The following is a 19365-nucleotide window of genomic DNA, read 5'->3' as shown; positions in this document are numbered from 1 at the left end:
GGAAGAGGGACCTTCAACTGGGGAATTTCCTCTATTGGACTGGCCTGTGGGCATGTCTGTGAGGCATTTTCTTGATTGTTGAGTGATGCAGGAGGGCCCAGCCCACTGTGGGTGGTGCTATCCCTGGCCGGCGGTCCTGGGTGGGACAAGAAAGCAGGGGCACCGGCAGGCAGAGAAGCCAGCCAGCAAGCAACGCTCCTCCATGGTCTTTGCTTTAGCTCCTGCCTCCAGGTTCCTGCTTTGGCTTCTTTCAAGTACAAACCAAATAAACTCTTTCCTCCCTGAGTTGCTTTTGGTCAATGTTTTATCACAGTAACAGAAACCAAACTAGGATACTTGGTAGGAATGGCTCACAGTGCCTAAACCTGTAAAACATGACTGGGGCTAAACATCTGCTTTCTTTCCAGGAGTCTGGAATTTTGGCATGTGGTAGGGCAGAGGGTATGACTGTCTCCTAATAAAAGCCCTGTGGACTGGGTCTCTAGTGAGGTTCCTTAGTAGGCAACATTTCGACATGAGAACTTATTGCTGAGGTTTAAGCACTGTGTCACTGCACTGGGTGAACCTTGCACTTGGGTTTCCTCAGACTTGCTCCACAGGACTTTACCCACTCCTATGTTTGCCTTATCACCTTTCCAGTGTCATAAATAGTAATCCTGATTAAAACCACATGCCAGACCCTCTAGCACATCACCTAGCCTGAGGACAGTCTTGGAGACCGTCAACCCCAACACTGAATTTGTTATCCAAAAGGAGCCCATAATTTGCTCTAATTTCCAAGGCACAATTCAATGTAGCTATGACAGAAGCAATTTGAATTTCAGTGCCAGAAAGTAATGTAAACAAAGAGAAAGAATATTTCCAATGACCAAAATATAGGTGGTTTTAGGAGGTTAGGAAATGCTGTAAAAAACCGATGAGTTTTGAGGTTAATAATCTTCCCATTGACAGCTGCTACAAGAAGCACATACAGGACAAAATGAATATTCATTAAACTCAATTATTAAGTCTGACAATAACAATAAATTTTTTTGGTCAATGCTTATTGAAAATCTGCTCAAACTAAATAGTCCTCCAACTAAGTTTGTTCACTCAATGTATGTTGTCCAATAAAGGTCATATTTTCTTAAACAGTCAGACAATAAGCAGAAAAAGACAATTACCTATGGTAATAATTATCAGAGTCAGATAAACAGGTGATAAGATTGACTACAATAACAGGGAGAGAACCATGAAGTGCCCACCTGCCAACTAGTGTTAGGTGAACAACCATCTGTTATGAAAAGTCAACTAATAAACATGCAGGCTGAGTTTTGCAATGTTCAGACTGAAAGACCTCGCTATGAATAATCTAAAAGGAACATAAATAAGGACAGTAGTGATTCTGGAAGAGCTAGATTTTAGGCTATCACCACTTGATAAAGATGATCCAAGTATTCAAGAATATAGAAGTTACACTATTGCCAGGTCCGTTTTCATTCCAGCTCCTCAAACTCCAATCCCTTACCTCTCCTTTTTCCTAGTTTAAATTCTTAAGAGCCCCTTTGGTTGGACTCCTCAACCTTGGTTCCTTATCCTCTAAAATGCACTCATTCAGCCTACAAACATTTTTTGAGCATGGTTTATCAGGCACTTAGCTAAGTATTTGACTAAACAGCAGTAAAATGTAGACTTTGCTCTGTTAAAATTCATCAGTGGCCACAGCTTTTAAAACTAGTTTCATACACTAGGCACCAGCAGATGACACAAAACCAAATGGAGTCACTCATGCTAAGTGACATATGATTACACCGAATTTGGTTTTGTATTTTGAGACAGGGTCTCCCCTGTGGCCTCAGCTGGCTGGAACTCACTACGTAGACCAGGCAGGCCTCAGTCTCACAAAGTTCTGCTTGTGAGACCCTCCTGCCCCTGCCTTCCTCAGTGCTGGGATTAAAGGTGTGCCCCATCATGTCTGGCTCTCAAACCAAAACTTTTAAGCAGGTAAATCCTCACATAGACTGGCCTGTCCTGAAAAAAGGAAGCTCACAGCAACCAATCAGAAAGAGCCCAGGCTACTTTAGCTGGGTATAATAAAGTAACCTGCCATAACTAGATGTTAGCCAATCCACCTTTATTGTTCTTTCCTTGTTCCTTATAAAAGCCAATCACTCTGTTATTCCCAGTAGAGCACTTACTCTATTTTTATAGAATTGTTTTATAGAATGACATGTTGCTTGATTCTAGAATCATAAAGAAAAGCCAATTAGATCTTTAAATGTGTTGTTTTCTCCAAGGTGCTTACAATGTTGAATATGATCAGTTTTTACTGAACCAATCTTTGTGCCTCTGTACATCTGTTATTTTATTTTTGCAACAATTCTGTGAAATAGGTATTTAATTTTCTTTTTATAAATGTGCTGGATAGCGTTAGTGTCAACTTGACACACCTGGGTTGAGGGAGCCTCAATTGGGGAATTTCCTCTATTGGACTAGCTTGTGGCCATGTCTGAGGGGCATCTTCTTGATGAGTGATGTGGGAGGGCCCAGCCCACTGTGGGTAGTGCCACCCCTGAGCAGGGGGACCTGTGTTGCATAAGAAAGCAGGCTGAGCAGGGGCCAGGGGAGCAAGCCAGTAAGCAGCATTCCTCCATGGCCTGTGCTCCAGCTCCTGCCTCCAGGTTCCTGCCCCGAGTTCCTACCTTGGGCTCCCTGATGAACTGCAACCTGGGAGTTGTAAGCTGAATAAACCCTTTCCTCCCCAAGTTGGTAGTGGTCAGAGTGTTTCGTCACAGCAGTGAAGAAACAAACCAGGACAATAAAGAGGTACAAGTCAAATACGTTTTGGAGGGATGTATCTGATTCCCAAAATATATGTTCTTTCCAACAAATGTGGGCTATTAAGATATGCTATAATAATTTCTAAGAAATTAATTCAAAGTACCATAGAAGTTCTTAGTAAAAGCAGTTTAACAGCTAGAGGCTGAGTTGGCTTTAAAGAAAAAGATTTATTTTTTATTTTATGTGTAGGAGCATTGTGCCTGCAGGTATATGCACCATGCACATGTCTGGTGTCTGTGGAAGCCAGAAGGCATCAGATCCCCTGGACTGGAGTTACAGATAGTTGTTAGCCACCACATGGTGTTGGGAACTGAACCTGGGTTCTCTGTAAGAGTAGCAAATACTCTTAACGGCTAAGCCATCTCTCCAGCCCAAGTTGGCTTTTTAGGAGATAATTCTGGGTGAAGTTTTAAGGAGTAAACCAGAGAGAGGAGTGTTGAAGGCAAATATATCATCTCAGAAAAGAATAACTTGGTCATAGGTAAAAAGGAGTAAGAGAGCATGGCACCATTCAAGTAAAAAAGGGAGAATATAGCTGACTACCTTACAAGTGGTTAGGGAAAAAGCTGGATGTTGTATATGAATTACATCGTGCTGCATTAAAGGAAATTAACTTCATGCTTAAGATTATAGCAAAACACTGAATAACTTTTTCAAATGTTTTATGAAAATTTCTTTTGGGTTATTGTCAGAAATCTTCATTAACATAAGACTAGGCAAGGCAAAAGGAAATTCAAAGAGACCCTTAAACATATGAAAAATGCTCAAAAATCACACATTATAGAAATAAATAAAAACTGCACTTCCAGTTCTTACCTACCAGACTAGCAAAAATCCAAACTTTCAAAACAAATTATTTTGGTGAAGAGGAGGAAAAACAGGCCCCCCTGTATATTGTATCTTAAAAGAATCTATTTCATGATATGTAAATTACATCTCAAGAAAGCTATTATAAAAAATACCAAGCATAAAAAGGTGATTGACATATTTTCTAGCTTGCCCACTGAAATGGTCAGGAATCAACATTATCCAGATGCATCAAGTACCAAGAGCTTCTGGAAGTAAGTCTCTAATGAATTTCCTACTAAAAGAAGTTTTGGGCTAGGAGTGGTGGTGCACAACTTTAATCCCAGCACTATGGGAGACAGAGGCAGGAGGATCTCTGTGACTTCAAGGCCAGCCTGGTCTACACAGTGAGTTCCAGGACAGCTGGGGCTACAGGGAGACCCTGTCTCAAAAAAAAAAAAAAAGGGAAAAAGATCAGAAATTATGTACTACAATGCAACATGTGCATAAAAATCACCTGTAATAAAGTCTAGCCAAAAAATTCTGAATTCAAGGTTCAGAGAATAAGACTGTGGAATGCTCAGCCCTAAAAGAAACACCTCTATCATACCTTCTCCTCCCAAGTCTCAAGGATCATTGTTGAAGAGGGTGCTGAAGGATGGTAAGAGCCAGAGGTCCAGGTAACTACTAGGAAACAGTGTTTTCCAGACATAACAGGGCAGTTATACATATGAACTTGTATTAGTTCTGACAGCCTGCACAAGACCTGCACAAGTCAGAGGAAATCCCAGCATGGAGAGGGGAGGTGGGCACAATATCCCACCCTTAGCTGAGGAGCTATTGACAACTGATAGCAGCTGGGAGAGGGAGAGTCAGTAGTCTTTAAGGGTGTGGCCCCTGGTAGGTCAACCATACTCCAGTGGATGGCCACACACCCAAGAATATATGAACAGCACCAGTTGGACTCAATGGGTTAAAAAAAAGAGGACACCAAGTTGGGTGGATAAGGAATGAGGGTGTATCTGGGAAGAGTTGTGAGGGGTAAACATCATCAAAATATATTCCACAAAATTCTCAAAGAACGAATAAAAAGTGATGAGGAAGAAAAAAATTGGATCCATCAACTCTTTAGATACACCTTCCGGTTCACAGAAATGGAGGGGATAGAGAGACAAACTAAATTACACCATAAAGAAGCAATAGGCTCAATCTATACAGTCTAAACCAGAAGTGTTCAGGCCTTTAATTCCAGCACTTGGGAGGCAGAGGCAGGAGGATCTCTGTGAGTTCAAGGCCAGCCTGGTCTATATAGGGAGTTCCAAAAAAAAAAATCTAAAGTCTATATGAAAACGTTTCTATTCCTTATTATAAATCAGTATTATAAATAAAAGTATTTTGCTAAATTAAGAGAATTTAAAAGATATAACATTCTGATGCAGTATGTGGTTCTGAAGCAGAGAAGGGTTTTGCCTAAATAACATTCTGGAATTAGTTGAGGATGCATCAGATGAAATGAACATTTATTAAAAAGTTAATCTTCTGAAGAATAGTATGTATTATTTCATTTTCATAGTCTGTATTGAACAAATCTGTATGAATATGCCGCTAAGGGAGAAGGGCAATAATCTCTGACCTGTGAAAAGATGGGTTAATTCTTATTTCCTAGTTTTTTCCACTGCATATATACTACTTTTATATTAAACGTTTTAAAAAAAGATCACAGCACCACTACGATCATCTAGAATGGAAGGACAAGCTGGATGATGTGGTACAGTACAAACCATCAGGAAGCACTAACTGCTGGCTTGCCAGCCAGTATTAAGCTTAACAACCATCTGTTGAAAAAGACAGATAAACCAAGTTCTGCATTGTGTGCATTGGAGACCACTGCTGTGAATTTCTTAAATGCAGCATCAGGAAAGTGAGGATCTTAGAAAAGTTCTCTTTTAGACTCTAAAATTTATGTCGTCTACATTTACTATGCTTGGATCAGAAGTAATTTTTTTTCCTGAACTAGCCAAATTCATTTTTATTCTTAGTATTTTCTAGTCTCTGGGCTCAGAATGCTTTTCTCACAGGTTTCATGACTGCTACCTTGAGTTCTTTGACCTTGCTAAATTCTCCCTGGTTACAGTCAACATATCAATAATCATGCTAATTCAGGCTACTTAGTAACCTTGTCCTCTCTGTCCCTATGCTACCAATTTGTTTCACTCATATGTTCCTTGAACCAAGGCAGTAACCTTTTATCTGAGTCCTCGACTTCCTGTCTTGCTCTTTAAACCTATAGGCCACCATTGCTACCACAGTGATCTTTATTAGCACCCACAAGAAGATCCATTTTATTGTCTTGGTAGATGAGGAAATGGCATCTGACAAAATTCAATATCCCTTTCTGTCAAAGTTTTCACTAGATGGTGTAATTTGTGAGAGATTTTGTGTGTGTCTACTTTTCTACTAGGGAAAATTTGCTATTTTTTAACCCCACATATTAAAACAAAAATGAGAGAAGGTGCCAGGAACTTAGTAAAAGCTGAATAAGCAGGGCCAGTATTATACTTCGGGGTCAAAGTTTTCTTGAATTGAAATGACTCTTCAGACTCCTTGGAACTTGTAATAACTAAGTTCCCTCCTAGTTAAGAGCCAGGACCAGCACAGAAACCCAAAGGTCAGAGGGCAAAGCGTGGAGGCACTGGTGTCGGGGTCCCGAGATGGAGTGAGGTTTTGTAGCAAGAGTGGAGGGGACACTGGGCCAGGGAGGTGGGGGGGGGTCGGGAATGGTGAGAAGCCACCATGAGAGGCAAGGGATGAGGGGACGGCTGTGGTCTAAAGGGAGGGGTGAGAGTTGTCCGGGGAAGGCTGAAACGGTTCGAGGAGGGGTGAGGGTTGTCCGGGGAAGGCTGAAACAGTTCGGGGAGGGGTGAGGGTTGACCAGTGCAAAGCAATAGGCCCATGGGAAAGGGCCAGGGAATCTCAGGAGAGGTGAGGGTCCATCTGAGAGAGTGAGGGCTGGGGAGACAAAGTCCTGGAGGGTGGGGAGGTCCCTGAGGCTCGGGGTCCCGGGGTTGGAGTCCCGGGCGTCCAGGGTGGGGGTTCGGGGGCCGAGGTCCTGAAGCAGCGGGGTGGGGCTTCTGGGGGTCGGAGTCCCGAGGCTGGGGGTCTGGGGTGGCGGTGAGAAGCCGGGCGGGAGGGGTGGCTCGGGCTCCAGCCGCACCCCCAGTGGCCGCAGGGCCTACCCGACGCCCACAGCCGCCCGCCCCGCTCGCCCCTCAGGCTGGGTCGCCTTCCGCCGAGCCGTTACCGGAGCCATTGGGGCCCACGATGCAGGTGAACCTCTTGAAGGGCCCGATGACCTGGCGGCCGCGCCACGACTTGAAGTTCTCCACGAGCAGCACCTCCAGCCACCCCATGGCTGCGCTCGGCGCCTCAGCCGCTCCTCGTGCGCCGGCGGGAAAAGCGCGGGAAGAACTTCGCCAAGTCTCGCGAGATTGGCTCGTGGGCGAGCGCAGCGCCGTTTCTTAGCAACAGGAGTTGGCGTCGCCCCGCGGTCTGCGCCTCTGCCTTTCGGCTGCTGGAGAAGAGCCCAGCAGCTCTCCTCAGGACTGCGGCCGGAACCATTTTGGGGCCTTTTCCTGTCCCCCAGTGCTTAAAGCTCCTCGGGCCGCTCGGGGTGGCCGCGGCCCCCACACCATGGAGGCCGTGCTGCCCGAGGACCTGCAGCGGGACGTCGGCCTGGCCAAGCGGAGGCACGCGGAGCTCTGCAGGCAGAGGCGGGTCTTCAACGCCAGGACCAGGCTCATTGGGGTGAGACGGTGCAGCAGAGAGGAGTCGGCGGGGCGGGGAGCACAGACCCGGGCTGGACCGGAGCCTTCGGCTTGGAGCCCGAGATTTGACTGGGGTGCTGGGTCCTTGAAGGAGCCTTTATATTGGAGGACCAGGTTTGGCTGGGGTGCTGGGTACTCTCTGGTGCCTTCAGATGGGAGCACCAGGTTTGTTTGGGGTGTTAGGCCTTGGAGGAAGGACTAGCTCCGTGCCTGACTTGGAAAGCCTTAACTGGCCAGCAGCGTGCCAGCAGGATTTAGTAGGGAAAGGGAGGCCAACAGCATTGCACTCCTCCTGAGCTTTCTTCTTTGTGGGGGGCTTCCTCGCAGAACAATTCAGGTGGCAAATGCCAGTGTCTGAGTCGAGTCCAGGAGGTGGGGGGAGAAGGCAGTCCCTGACCTTGAAGAGCTCACCAGGTCGTAGTGAAAGAGGCAGGGTTTAAAATGGTCACAGAAAATGTAGTAGAATAGCACCAGCATAGGCTGGAGCCTGCAGAGGACTTCAGAGCCTGCTTCCCAGAGGAGTGCTGTCTGAACAGTGCTCTGAGGATGTGTGTGTTAACAGACAAATGGGGAAGGAAGGTCTGGGGAAAGCTGACAGCACAAGCTGCAGACCCAGCCATAATAGGAAAGCTGTCCAAACTGGGAAGGTCTGATAGGTATCAAAGGCAAGTTGCTCCCTCTGTGACCAGGTGACTAGGATTGTGGCCTGCTGATCTCTCTGGCTTTACTCACCGTTTTCCATTTCCAGGGAGACACACAAGCCTGGGATGTTCAGGTTCAAAACCGGAAGATAAAGGAAGCAACTGAAAAAGCTAGACATGAAACATTCGGTGAGTGTATCTAAGTGTCTGTGTCTCTGTTAGGGCCACATGTCCTCATTTCCTCACAGTAAATGGAACTAGAGCAGCTACAGCGTGGTGGTGCCAGCCTTTAATTCCAGCACTAGGATTGGGAGGTAGAGGCAGAGGGATCTCTGTGAGTTGGAGGCCAACCTGTTCTACATAGTGAGTTCCAGGCCAGCTGGGGCTACAAGGAAACCCTGTCTCCCAAAAAACAAAACCCAAAAAACCCGACTACAGTGTGTACTTAATGTGCTAAAGTTCCCTTGTGCACACATATGCACACAATACACACACACATGCACACACATGCATGCACACACACACACACAAAGCTGTCATTTTCATGTTCTTTCTCAAAAGAAAAGCAGCTGCTTTTTAATATTTTATGTGTATGAGTGTACGTAAGTGCACCTGGGTCATGCAGTGCCCACAGAGGTCAGAAGAGGGCCTTGGATCCCCTGAACCAGAGTTATGGACAGTTGTTAGCTGCCATGTGGGTACTGGGAATGGAACCCGGGTCCCAGCAAGAGCAGCCAGTGCTCTTAACTCTGAGCCAGCTCTCCAGCCTGAAAAGCAGCTATTGAATCCTTATATACATCTTAGGAAATATATTTTAAACAAAATAAATGTTTTTCATTGTTTTATTTAAAAACTGTGAAAGCTTTAAATACACATTCACTTTCTCTGCCCCCAAACTCATGGCCTACAGAGGATAGTTGTTTATAACAAGTGACATACACATGTTGGTACTGGTACCCCTGAGCTAACTCAGTGTTAGACATGGTTCAGAGAATAACATTCTGGGTCCTAGACTAAAATTTCAAATAGAGCCCAATTTTTCCTATTATGGCCAACAATTTCAACACTTGGTGGCACTTTTCCCTTTCAAAATACCATAAAGAGTTTAAAAGTAGAAAACAACAGGATGTGTAATTGTACATACAATTGAGCATTAAGGTTTTAAAATACAGTTAGAAAACACCAACTATGTTATCAGTGGCAATGTTGGAGTGATTGAATTATGAATGATTTATTTTCTTTACCCTATTCTGTATTTTTCCAAACTTTTTACCTTGTTTATTTTTAGTTATAAAGTAATTAAGGCTTACAAAACCAGTGTGACAGACACACGTGTCCGCCATCAGACTAGATGTTAGCATTTTGCCAAGTTGGTCTTAGGGATCTTCTTTTAAGAGTGCTTTGGTTGGTTGGTTGGTTGGGGTTTTTTGTTCATTGTTTGCTTTTTGAGACAGGTCTCCCTATAGCCTCAGCTAGCCTGGAACTTAACCAAGCTGGCCTCAATCTCACAGAGATCCACCTGCCTCTGCCTCCCAAGTGTTAGGATTAAAGGTCTGCACCACCACACCTAGCTTGAGTGCTTTTTGAGAATTATGCTCTGTATAAGTTAAGTACACCTCCTGGCAATTTTCCTTTGTTCTTCCTCAGAAGTGCATATTTCTCACATTTTTATACTGTATATCCACAATAATATAAAACTGCTTTTTGTGTCTTTGTGTCTGTGTATGGTATGTGTATAATAATATAAAATTCCTTTGTGTGTGTGTGTGCGCGCATGTGCACATGCCTGTGCAGGTGCAGAGGTCAGAGGAAGACCTTGGGTGTCCTCCTCCATCACTGCATCCCACTCCCTTGAGACAGAATCTCTCACCAAACCTGGAGCTAGGCTAGCAGCCAGAAAGCTCCAATGATCCTCCTCTCTTCCATCCCCCCATTACTGGTCATTACTAGTTTTGAACCTTTTAAAAAATTTTTGTTAGTGGGCTACAGAGAAGGCTCACCAGTTAAGAGCACTGACTGCTCTTGTAGAGGACCCGGGTTTGATTCCTGGCACCCCCATGGTGGCTAATAACCGTCTGTAACTCCAGTTCTAGAGACTCCAACATCCTCTTCTGACCTCCATGGGCATTGCATGACACAGATGCACCTACCTACATGTAGGCAATACACTCATACACATAAAATTTTTAAAAATTGTTAGCAATGCCGGGCGTGGTGGCACACACCTTTATCCCAGCACTCGGGAGGCAGAGGCAGGCGGATCTCTGTGAGTTCAAGGCCAGCCTGATCTACATAGTGAGTCCCAGGACAGCTGGGGCTACAGGGAGACCCTGTCTCAAAAAGACCAAAAAAAATTGTTAGTGTTGCTTTAAAAAAATAATGTGATTACATTGAAAAACGGTGTAGTTTGGAGAATTTGGAAGGGGAGTGAATGTCAAGCTCACATTACAGCAACAGTGAGAAATTTCAGTGTTGTTGAAGCATGGTTTTAACTGAACTTCTGGGGGAAAAAAATCAGTCTGGGAAGTTAAAAAAGAAAAATATTTCTTTAATAACTAAACTGATAGAACTCCCTAGATTTTTTTAAAGGAGATTTTTTTTGGCAAACACTGCTGCAGTGACTGTATGTATTATATTCCTAGTGCACATGTAGAGACACTAGAGTGGAACTGATGAGTCAGATTGCTGTATGTGACATATATGTACCAAGTAATGCTCCAACACTGAATGAGAGATCTTGTCACTTAGGATAGCATATGCTGTTAACAACATTTCAAGTGTGCTGCTTCCAGTTCATTGACCGTTTCTAATGCAAGGCTGATGATCTTTTCGTAAGTGTGTTGCCCACTCAGGTTTCTTTTTAGTGCTTTGCCTGTTCCTGGCCTTTGCTCATTTTTCAGTTAGATTGCTTGTGATTTTTTTACTTTTTTAATATTTTATTATTTTTATTTTTATGTGTATGTGTATTGCCTGCATGTGTGTAAGTGCACCCATGTCATGCAATGCCATGGAGGTCAGAAGAAGGTGTCAGATCCCTTGGAACTGGAGTTACGGACAATTGTTAGCTGTCATGTGGGTGCTGGGAATCAAACCCAGGTCCTCTGTAAGAGCAGCCTGTGCTCTTAACCACTGAGCCATCTCTCTAGCCCCACTTGTGATTTTTTTTAAAAATGTATATTTTTTATTTTATGTGTATGATAGTTTTGCCTGCATGAATGTAAGTGAACCTGTGCCATGCAGTGCCCACAGAGGCCAGAAAAGGGTGCCAGATCCTGTGGAACTGGAGTGATGGACGGTTGTTAGCCATGATGTGGGTGTGGGGAACCAAGCTCTGGTCCTCTGCAAGAGCAGCCAGTGCTCTTAACCACTGAGCCATCTCTTAGCCCCACAGTACATACTCTTAATGCGGAGCCATCTCTCAGCCCCATGCTTGCGATTTTACCATCAGTTTGTAGGAACTTTTGTATATGCTAGGTACTGATCTTTTAGTGTAGGTACTTTTTTTGTTTGTTTGTTTTTGGTCTTTTTGAGACAGGGTCTCCCTGTAGCCTCAGCTGTTCTGGAACTCACTATGTAGACCAGGCTGGCCTTGAACTCACAGGGATCTGCCTGCCTCTGCCTCCTGAGTGCTGGGATTAAAGGCGTGCACCACCACACCCAGCAAGTGTAGGTACTTTTGTCTATGCTAGGTACTGACCTTTTAGCGGTTATGTGGGGTTTGGAGGGTTATCTTCAATATCATTGTTTATTTCTGAGTGGTTTTATGCATCTTAAACTCATATGTGTGCTGAATGTTTTCTAGCTGCTGAAATGAGGCACAATGACAAAATTGCATGCATACTGCAGGACCGGGAAAGGAGAGACAAGAAACAGCTCTGCAGAGCTATCACTGACTTTCAGCAGAACTTTCAGAAGCTGGAATCGCGCCGTGAATTTGATCTGTCTGACCCCATGGCCCTTAAGAAAGACCTTCCAGCCCGGCTGTCAGATAATGATGTCCGGAATACCATATCAGGAATGCAAAAGTTCATGGGAGAGGATTTGAACTTTGAAGAGAGGAGGAGAGTCCAGAAGGAACAGAATAGAGAATGGTCCTTGCAACAGCAAAGGGAATGGGAGCGAGCCCGTGCAGAACACAGGCTTGCAGGTAATGAAACAGGTTTATCTCCAGGCTTTCTGGTAAATCCACTCCACAGCAGTTTTTGTGGGTGCTTTTTAAAGTTCTAATGTGCATAGCTTGCTTGTGAGGGCACAAAAGTCAGAGCCTCAGCCCTGGGAGTTCGCATGTCCAAGCGTGTGTCCATAGCAGAGGAAACACTTTCTGAGCACTCTGTGAGGGTCCCAGCTGGGTGCTGGGGCTCAAGAAGCTCACATTAGTTTCTGCCCTCATTCTGCTCACAGTCACCCAGGAAGATGAATGGAAAGATGTAGAGTCTTCTAAGCTTGCTGGACGCTGGAGTGGATGGGGGCCCAGTCAGGACTCCCCAGACCCAGGGAACCTCTGGCTCCAAGACAGGAAAGAACCTCTTGATGCGAAGATTGAGGAAAGCCCAGTGAGTTCTGCCCCAACAGAGGCTATCGGTACACAGCACACACACCCCAGCCCCTCCTTAGCAGGCACTTGAGGCAACATCTGGTTCTGGGCACGTCCTAGTGACGGAAGAAGGAAGGGCTGCCAAAAAGGGCAAATGAGCTGGGTGGGATCAAGTGTGCGGCCCCCACAGCTGCTCCTGTCTACTTGTTAACTCTGTCTCCTCGCTCAGCTTGGCCAGCTTCTAGTTCCTTGAGCCAGCTTCCCCCCACGGTCTTCCTTCCTTCCCTGCCTCCATCCATTAGACCTCTGTCCCCCAGTACCCTGAACCACTCTGGACAGCCTGGCACACAGTCTTCATATGCTAGAGTCAGTTCCCAAGTCTCATCCTCCTCGAAATGTACATTTGATTTTGCTTTCAAGGTGGTTCTCTCTGGGTCCCTCGGCTGGATCTGCTTCTCTGCCCACTGTTTCCCATCAGGAGACTCATCCTTCCCTCATCAAACCAATGGTCTGAGGCAGCCTTGTCCTTGACTTCAGCCACCCTCAGCCTTCTATCTCCTGCGGGTGTTTTGAACTGCCCGCTTCTCATTATCTCTTTTGTCACTACCATAGACAAGCCATCATTTTTCTCACCTAGACAGGCCTCTGCTCATGGCTTTCTAACTGTCCTTTCCCCTCTCTGGTCCATTCCTAATGTGGTAGACAGAATGATATTTCTCAAATAATATTGGGTTGAACAATGGTACACCCATCCCCTCCACCCCAGCTCTTTAATGTCTTCATGGGATGTGGAATAAGATGTAGGATCCTCCCGTAGTCCTCGGGCTCTGCATTCTGGGCTCTGTCTACCCCATAAACATCAACTAAGTACCTGCTCTGCTCATCATGATCCAAATGCTTTGGATCTCATCAGGTCCTTTCCCACCTCAGGCCCTTTGCACCTGCCCTGACCTGTAGTCCTTCAGATCTGAACTTCAACATGTCCTCCTAGAGAAGCATCTCCTTACCCTCCAGCTTCCCGAGCCAAGCATTCTCAGTGTTTCCTCTTCCAGCCTCCTCTTCCCCTACAGATGATCAGAGTCTGTAGTAGTACATTATTGGGAGGGGGGTTTCAAGTGTTTATTTTTATCTCCTTGATATCAAGTTGCAGGAAGATAGGAAAAGCCCCTGTTACCTCTGTGTCTTCAGCGGAGTGGGGCCCAAGCTAGGCCCTTGACCACCACTGTGTCACATGGTGAAAGGACAACTGAGGAGTGAGAATGGGGGAGGTGAGCAGAAGCCAGAAAGTCACGGCTCAAGGGTCTGGTCCTTTGCGACTAGGGTGCAGATCAGGGGTAGGGTACTTGCCTAGCTAGCATGTGTGAGGCCCTGGGTTCCACCCCCAACAACACAAAGAAGAGACTGTGGCCTTTGTTTCTGAAGATGCTGAGGAGACCCTCAAAGCACAGATACAGAAACCAGAGTCTGCTGATCAGTAGCTTTTCAAAAACCCTTGCACATCAGTGCTCTGCCTCATAGGTGAAGGCACAGAGGTCCAGAGGCTATAAGCAGTAGTTGCATTGACAAAGCTGGAATATGTCTGGACTGGAAGCCTGTTCTGCATCACTCCCGCTGTGTCTATTTCACTCCTGGCACCTCCAGTTTGACACCTTGTCTTCGTTTCCCTGACAAAGTCCTGCTGCCACTCTACAAATCTGTGACCTAGTACTCTGCTCTGTCCTGTCTGGTGTCTACAGTCCTTTTTCCTGGGTTCCCACCACCTCTTGTCTCTGTAAGTCTGGAACTGTCTCCTGATAGACCAAGAATAGTAAGGAGTACACCACTAACCTACACTAGGACTGCAGCAGACATCACTAATCCGTAGTCGACACTACCAGTCCATAGGGATCACTAGGACTAATTGAATGCAAGATCTAAGAACTCAAATCGTCTAGCTCTCATAGAACCTGTGAAGCAGATGGTGTTCTCCCCGACCTTCCTCTCCTTCTCTGCCTCCTGGATGAGGGCATGGTAAGAGGTGAGTACGTGAATGACCAGGCCATAGGATGGCACTCACGGTGGGCATACTCAGGCTGGTGGTATCTTGTCTCTTGGCAGAAGATCTCCACACACAGGCAAGACTCCAATTTGATGAAACAGCCAGGCACCTGCAGAAGCTAGACAGATCCACCAGGAAGGCAGTCTGTGCAGCTGTGGGAGAGTTTAATAAGAAGCAGGTATGCATGCCTGGGCTTGTGTGTAGATTGGCACACGGCAGCTTCCTGGGGCTCTCCAAGTGTGTAGGGTCCCAAGCTCAGCCTACTCATACCACTAGCTCTGTCACAGCCCCTGATAAGGAGCCACCCCATTACAGAGGTGGGTGAGACCTGATCTGGCCTATCCCTTAGCTCAGAATCTGCAAAACTCACCATGCAAGCTGGGTGGGCAGTGCGCCTGTCTAGACCTCTAGGACATGAGGACAGGAGCATCTTTCAGATGAGCACCACTTGTCCTGGGCTGGGCTCAGTGTTCAGTGCTCAGAAACAGAATAATGCGCTGAAGTGCTGTCAGGCTTGTTACTGCTCTGGACCTGGGTGTCATCCTCTGCGTTCTTTCTCATAGAGTTCTGTTTCCTGGGCGATTTGTCTCTGATTCCCCAGTTCCCTAGACCTGTGGGGTCTGCAGGACGCTGTGCAGAACAGGAAGGAAGCACTGAGCCTTGCTTCATGTTCACTCTTAACCTTGGCTCTTTGCTAGCGTGTATTTTACATGGCTGTGTTTATGGAATGGGAGTGGGACAGTGTGTGCTAAATATATCAGAGATGCAACAACAACAACAAATTCATGATAGACCATGCTGTCAAATGCCCAGAGAGGCCGGGCCCTGTCAGAGGGCTGGTCTTGGGCAGCGGGGAGAGGAACAGGAATGCAGAAACTGCCAGTGCTGGAGGAACCCAGAGGTAAAAGAAACACCCAGAGGCCCAGTTCACAACCAGCCAGCACAAGGCTCTTAGCGAAGGCCCAGTCTTCGCCTTTTGTTTTTTGGAGAATCCAGAGGAGAGGTATTATCTCCAGGCCCCACAGTGAATCCATGGCAGAATGGGGCCAGGCAGCTGACCATCCATCCATGCACTCACTGTTCATTTATAAATTTTCACTTTTATGGAACCGAACCTCACTCGTGGGCTTGCTCATTCTTTCACTTCGTACTGTTGAATGAGTTACAGCGTGTCTGGTACCTGCAGATATATGTCCGTTGCCATTGTCGTCACCACCCCCCCTCCCCCGTAGCTGGCTGGCTGTGTGTGTGAGGCAGCACTGTCGCCAGAGCCTCTCTCTGTCCTGGAGAAGCTGTGCTTTGGCTCTTGCAGCACTGATCCTGACTAGACAGGCCTTGTCAGGTAGCCAAGGACAATTAGAAGAAAATCCCACACTGGGCATGACGGTGCACACATGTGGTCCCACACTTGGCATGACAGTGCACTCCTGTGGTCCCAGAACTCTTAAGGATGTGGTTAGAGGATGCTGAATTCTTGTCCCCAAAAAGAGAAGAATATTACAGGCAGGCCAGTCTGTCAGCAGGGAGGGCACAGTGGTGATTGCCTATGTCATCAAAGATGTGTGACACTGGGGTTTAGCATGTGGGCTCTAGAGCTCCGCTGCAAGGTTCAAGGCCAGATCCTTCCCTGTGGCCTTGGGCAAGCTCTTCTAGACCTGCAGAATGAGAATAAAGGTAGCACCCACCTGCTAGGGTAAGATACATCCCAGATCTCAGTGACTTTGCACACAAAGCCACAAAGTGTCCCCGTCATGTTCCATGTCCATCTCAGACTGGCTGGGCCAGAGCAGCTGCCAGGGGAGGATTGCAGCGGCACAGAAGAGATGTGGCCGGTCCCATGTGTGTCCTTCCAGGAGCTGCCCAGCTGCCCTTGCTCACATTCTGTAGGGCAGAGTAAGCCCATAGCCAGGCCGACTCTGAGTGTGCAGGATGTCATGATCAGCAGCAGTGGCTGTCACACTTGCATTAAATCTGATAACCATGCAGTGTGTTAGAATGGTTTAGCCCATGATAGCTGTTTTGGTTTTTTGTTGTTTTTTTTTTTTTTTTTTTTTTTTTTTTTTTTTTTTTTGAGACAGAGTCATCCTATAGTCCCAGCTGGCCCAAAACTCAATACATAGACCAGGCTGGTCTCAGTTTCACAGAGATCCGCCTGCCTCTACCTTCTGAGTACAGGGACTAAAGGTGTGTGCCACCATGCCCAGTGGTGACTGTTATTTTTTATTTTGGCACTAATTCCCTGCTAGCATGAGTTCAACAGCCCTACCAGAGAGGCCAGTTAATGCTGTTTAATTGATAAGAAGAGACTCAGAAGGGGTAAGCAGATTTCTCAAGGACACCCCAGCACCACATGGCAAGTGTTTAGATTCAGTCCTGTCTGCCACAGGGCCCATGCTGGGTGACAGATAGAGCTAGTCTTTCTGGAGCACATGTCTTGCAAAGTACTCTGCCCATTCCTCTCTGATAAGAACAGGTAACCCTAGTGCACATCTTGTAATCCATCTCTCAACTTCACAGAGAAATATCTGCAGCCCAGAGAGGTCAGGTGACTGGCTGCAGGTCACACAGCCCCCTCACCTCCAGGGTTTGAGCAGTAATTTGACCAGGAATTTATTTGTATTAGGAGCTGTGACGAGAGCCACCTGCACTACTGTGATAATTGTGTGCTTCCTCCTTTAGAAGTCAGCACTGTGGTGGCCCGCAGATGTCCAAAGATTTGGGGTGCCCAAACATGGGCACAAAGCCCTACCCCTGAGGTGGGGGCCAGACAGTGGGGCAGTGCATTGACCAACTGCTGCAGAGATCCACAGCTCTGTACCCCCCGTGGGGGGCAACTCACAGCCCAGCCACTGCCAACAGTGCTGTGATGGCCAGGTTCTCCCAGCCCATCCCACATCCAGGCAGGACAAGTCTGTCCGCCCCAACTCCAGGTACCTCCACACCCCTGCATCCAGGGCCAGGAGGGAGGTTTTGACCCTACAGTTACTCTAGCATTGTCCTGTGTCCCGTCCCGTCCCTTCCCCCCATCCCCCCACCCCCGCATAGGCTGCAGAGTCTGCAGAAAGGAAAAGGCAAGAGAGGCAACAAGAGCAAGCAGACAACCTGGCCGAGATCTGCAGCCTGCTGTGTGGGGACCTGCTTTCTGAGAACCGGCAGCAAGCCGCCAGCTCCTTCGGGCCTCACCGTGTGGTCCCTGATCGCTGGAAAGGCATGAACCAGGAGCAGCTGGAAGAGATACGCTTCACTCAGAAGCAGCAAATTCAGGAGAAGCTGGTGAGAGCCCCCTCGAGGTCCATAGGCCACCTCTGCACCCATGAACCACCCACACCCAGCTCCTATGTCTAGTCTCAGCTGGGGTGCTATTCAGCCTGGGAACTGCCTCTCTTCGGGGAGTTTCCATTCTGGTGGAAAAGCCAGAGACTTGGCCACAGATGATGTGTGGAGGCAGGAGCAGAGGGTACCAGCAGGCCTTTTGGAGGATGGAACTGGCATCTAGACATGGGAAGCTGGTGGGAGGGGGGTGGTAGGGTCGGGGAGCTCATTGGGCAGTGTTGGATATGTTAACTGTGTCATGTCCATTTGGCATCTGTGGGATTGGGTTTGTCTGACATGGAAAAGAAAAAACAAAAAACAGTAAGTGCAGCATTTTAAACAAGGCAGAGCTTTATCTCTTACATGTAAAACAAATCCTTAGAAAAGCAGTGTTGGGCTTGGATGGCAGTGCCCCGGCCTCTGGCTTGTGTTCTGCCATCTTGGCCCCTGTCCATCCTTAGTGCACAGTGTAAGCAACCAGCCATGGCATGCGTGCCAACTGTGAAGGAGGTGAAATGAAAAGTGTTTTTTAGGGCTCCTGCACAGATGCGACTTACAGAGGAGCGTCTGCTGAGGGCAGCCAGGAGGATGGATGGATGGATGTCAAGAGGGGTGTCCTGGAGGTCGGGGGAGGGTGGAGAGGGAGCCCTTCACTAGTGCTGCTCCAAGGATGTGGACTGGCCTGATAACCCTGTGGACGGTTGGGGTGAGGAAGGGCTGCCCTATGAGACTGCACAGGGGAGGCCTGCCCACGTAGAGAGCACAGAACAAAAATGGCAGGAGGCCTTGCCAGTCTGTCACCCCTCAGTTCAGCTGGGCCCTGGAAGGAAGGCTGGCACCCACCCCAGAATTTTGGTCCTGTTTTCCATCTAGAAGATTCGGAAGACAAGAAAGCACAAAGGAGAGATCCCACATTGACTCCCACTCTGCCCCACACCTCCTGCTGCTCTGGTGTCCCATCCCATATAGTCCATCTGTCCATGTCCCCCTCCCCCCACCAGCTTCTGTCTGTGCCTTAGGTGGTCTGGGAAATGGGGTTTGTGCAGAGGCAAGGGTGCTGGCTGATGTGCCTGTGAGTAGCACTTCACAGAGGCTGCTGCTCTCTAGTGGCCGAGTCAGTGCCAGCCTGCCGTTTGGTCCTGGCATGAGGCCAAGCCAGGTCCTCTACCTGCTTGTCTGGTGGGGGTTCTTGGGGTCTTTTCTCCAGCCTAGCCCACCCAATTGCTTCCTTTTTGGGAGACGCATTTATGGAGGCCTGTGGAGCTGGCCTCTTGGGAGCCACTCCCTCCACACCGGCCCACTTGTCTATCTCTGGTGGCTCAGTGCTTTGCAAAGAAGGATCTGGAGCACACATATCAAGGACTGAAAGGCAGAATTTCAGGGACCAGGCTGCCCCACCTCCCCCCCCCC

The 19365-nt window shown here is 47.4% G+C and overlaps 2 protein-coding genes across 8 annotated transcripts in view; one reads left to right on the top strand and one right to left on the bottom strand.

Moving 5' to 3' along the window:
* The window catches only part of Smc1b (structural maintenance of chromosomes 1B), an 82634-nt gene extending 75603 nt beyond the window's left edge, over positions 1 to 7031 (bottom strand). Inside the window, 1 exon segment of the mRNA XM_017801026.2 lies at positions 6908 to 7031. Coding sequence (XP_017656515.1) covers positions 6908 to 7016 — 109 coding nt within the window. The 5' untranslated portion in view covers positions 7017 to 7031.
* Positions 7032 to 7148: 117 nt separating this feature from the next.
* Positions 7149 to 19365, top strand: part of Ribc2 (RIB43A domain with coiled-coils 2) — a 30076-nt gene continuing 17859 nt past the window's right edge. For 5 of the 7 annotated variants that reach the window (XR_003851380.1, XM_008844692.3, XM_029569167.1 and 2 more), the window contains exons 1-5: positions 7149 to 7410; positions 8179 to 8260; positions 11874 to 12218; positions 14703 to 14821; positions 17689 to 17916. Coding sequence is in view for 6 of the 7 variants with exons in the window: in XM_008844692.3 (XP_008842914.1) it covers positions 7297 to 7410; positions 8179 to 8260; positions 11874 to 12218; positions 14703 to 14821; positions 17689 to 17916 (888 nt within the window). In the remaining variant the exon portion in view is untranslated. The other 2 variants (XM_029569169.1, XM_029569168.1) reach the window with 2 other exon arrangements.

Source organism: Nannospalax galili, unplaced genomic scaffold (assembly GCF_000622305.1).
Source record: "Nannospalax galili isolate Female #2095 unplaced genomic scaffold, S.galili_v1.0 scaffold180, whole genome shotgun sequence".
Classification (NCBI taxonomy): domain Eukaryota; kingdom Metazoa; phylum Chordata; class Mammalia; order Rodentia; family Spalacidae; genus Nannospalax; species Nannospalax galili.
The sequence above is the reverse complement of the archived record's forward strand: the minus strand, read 5'-3'. Positions and strand labels throughout refer to the sequence as shown.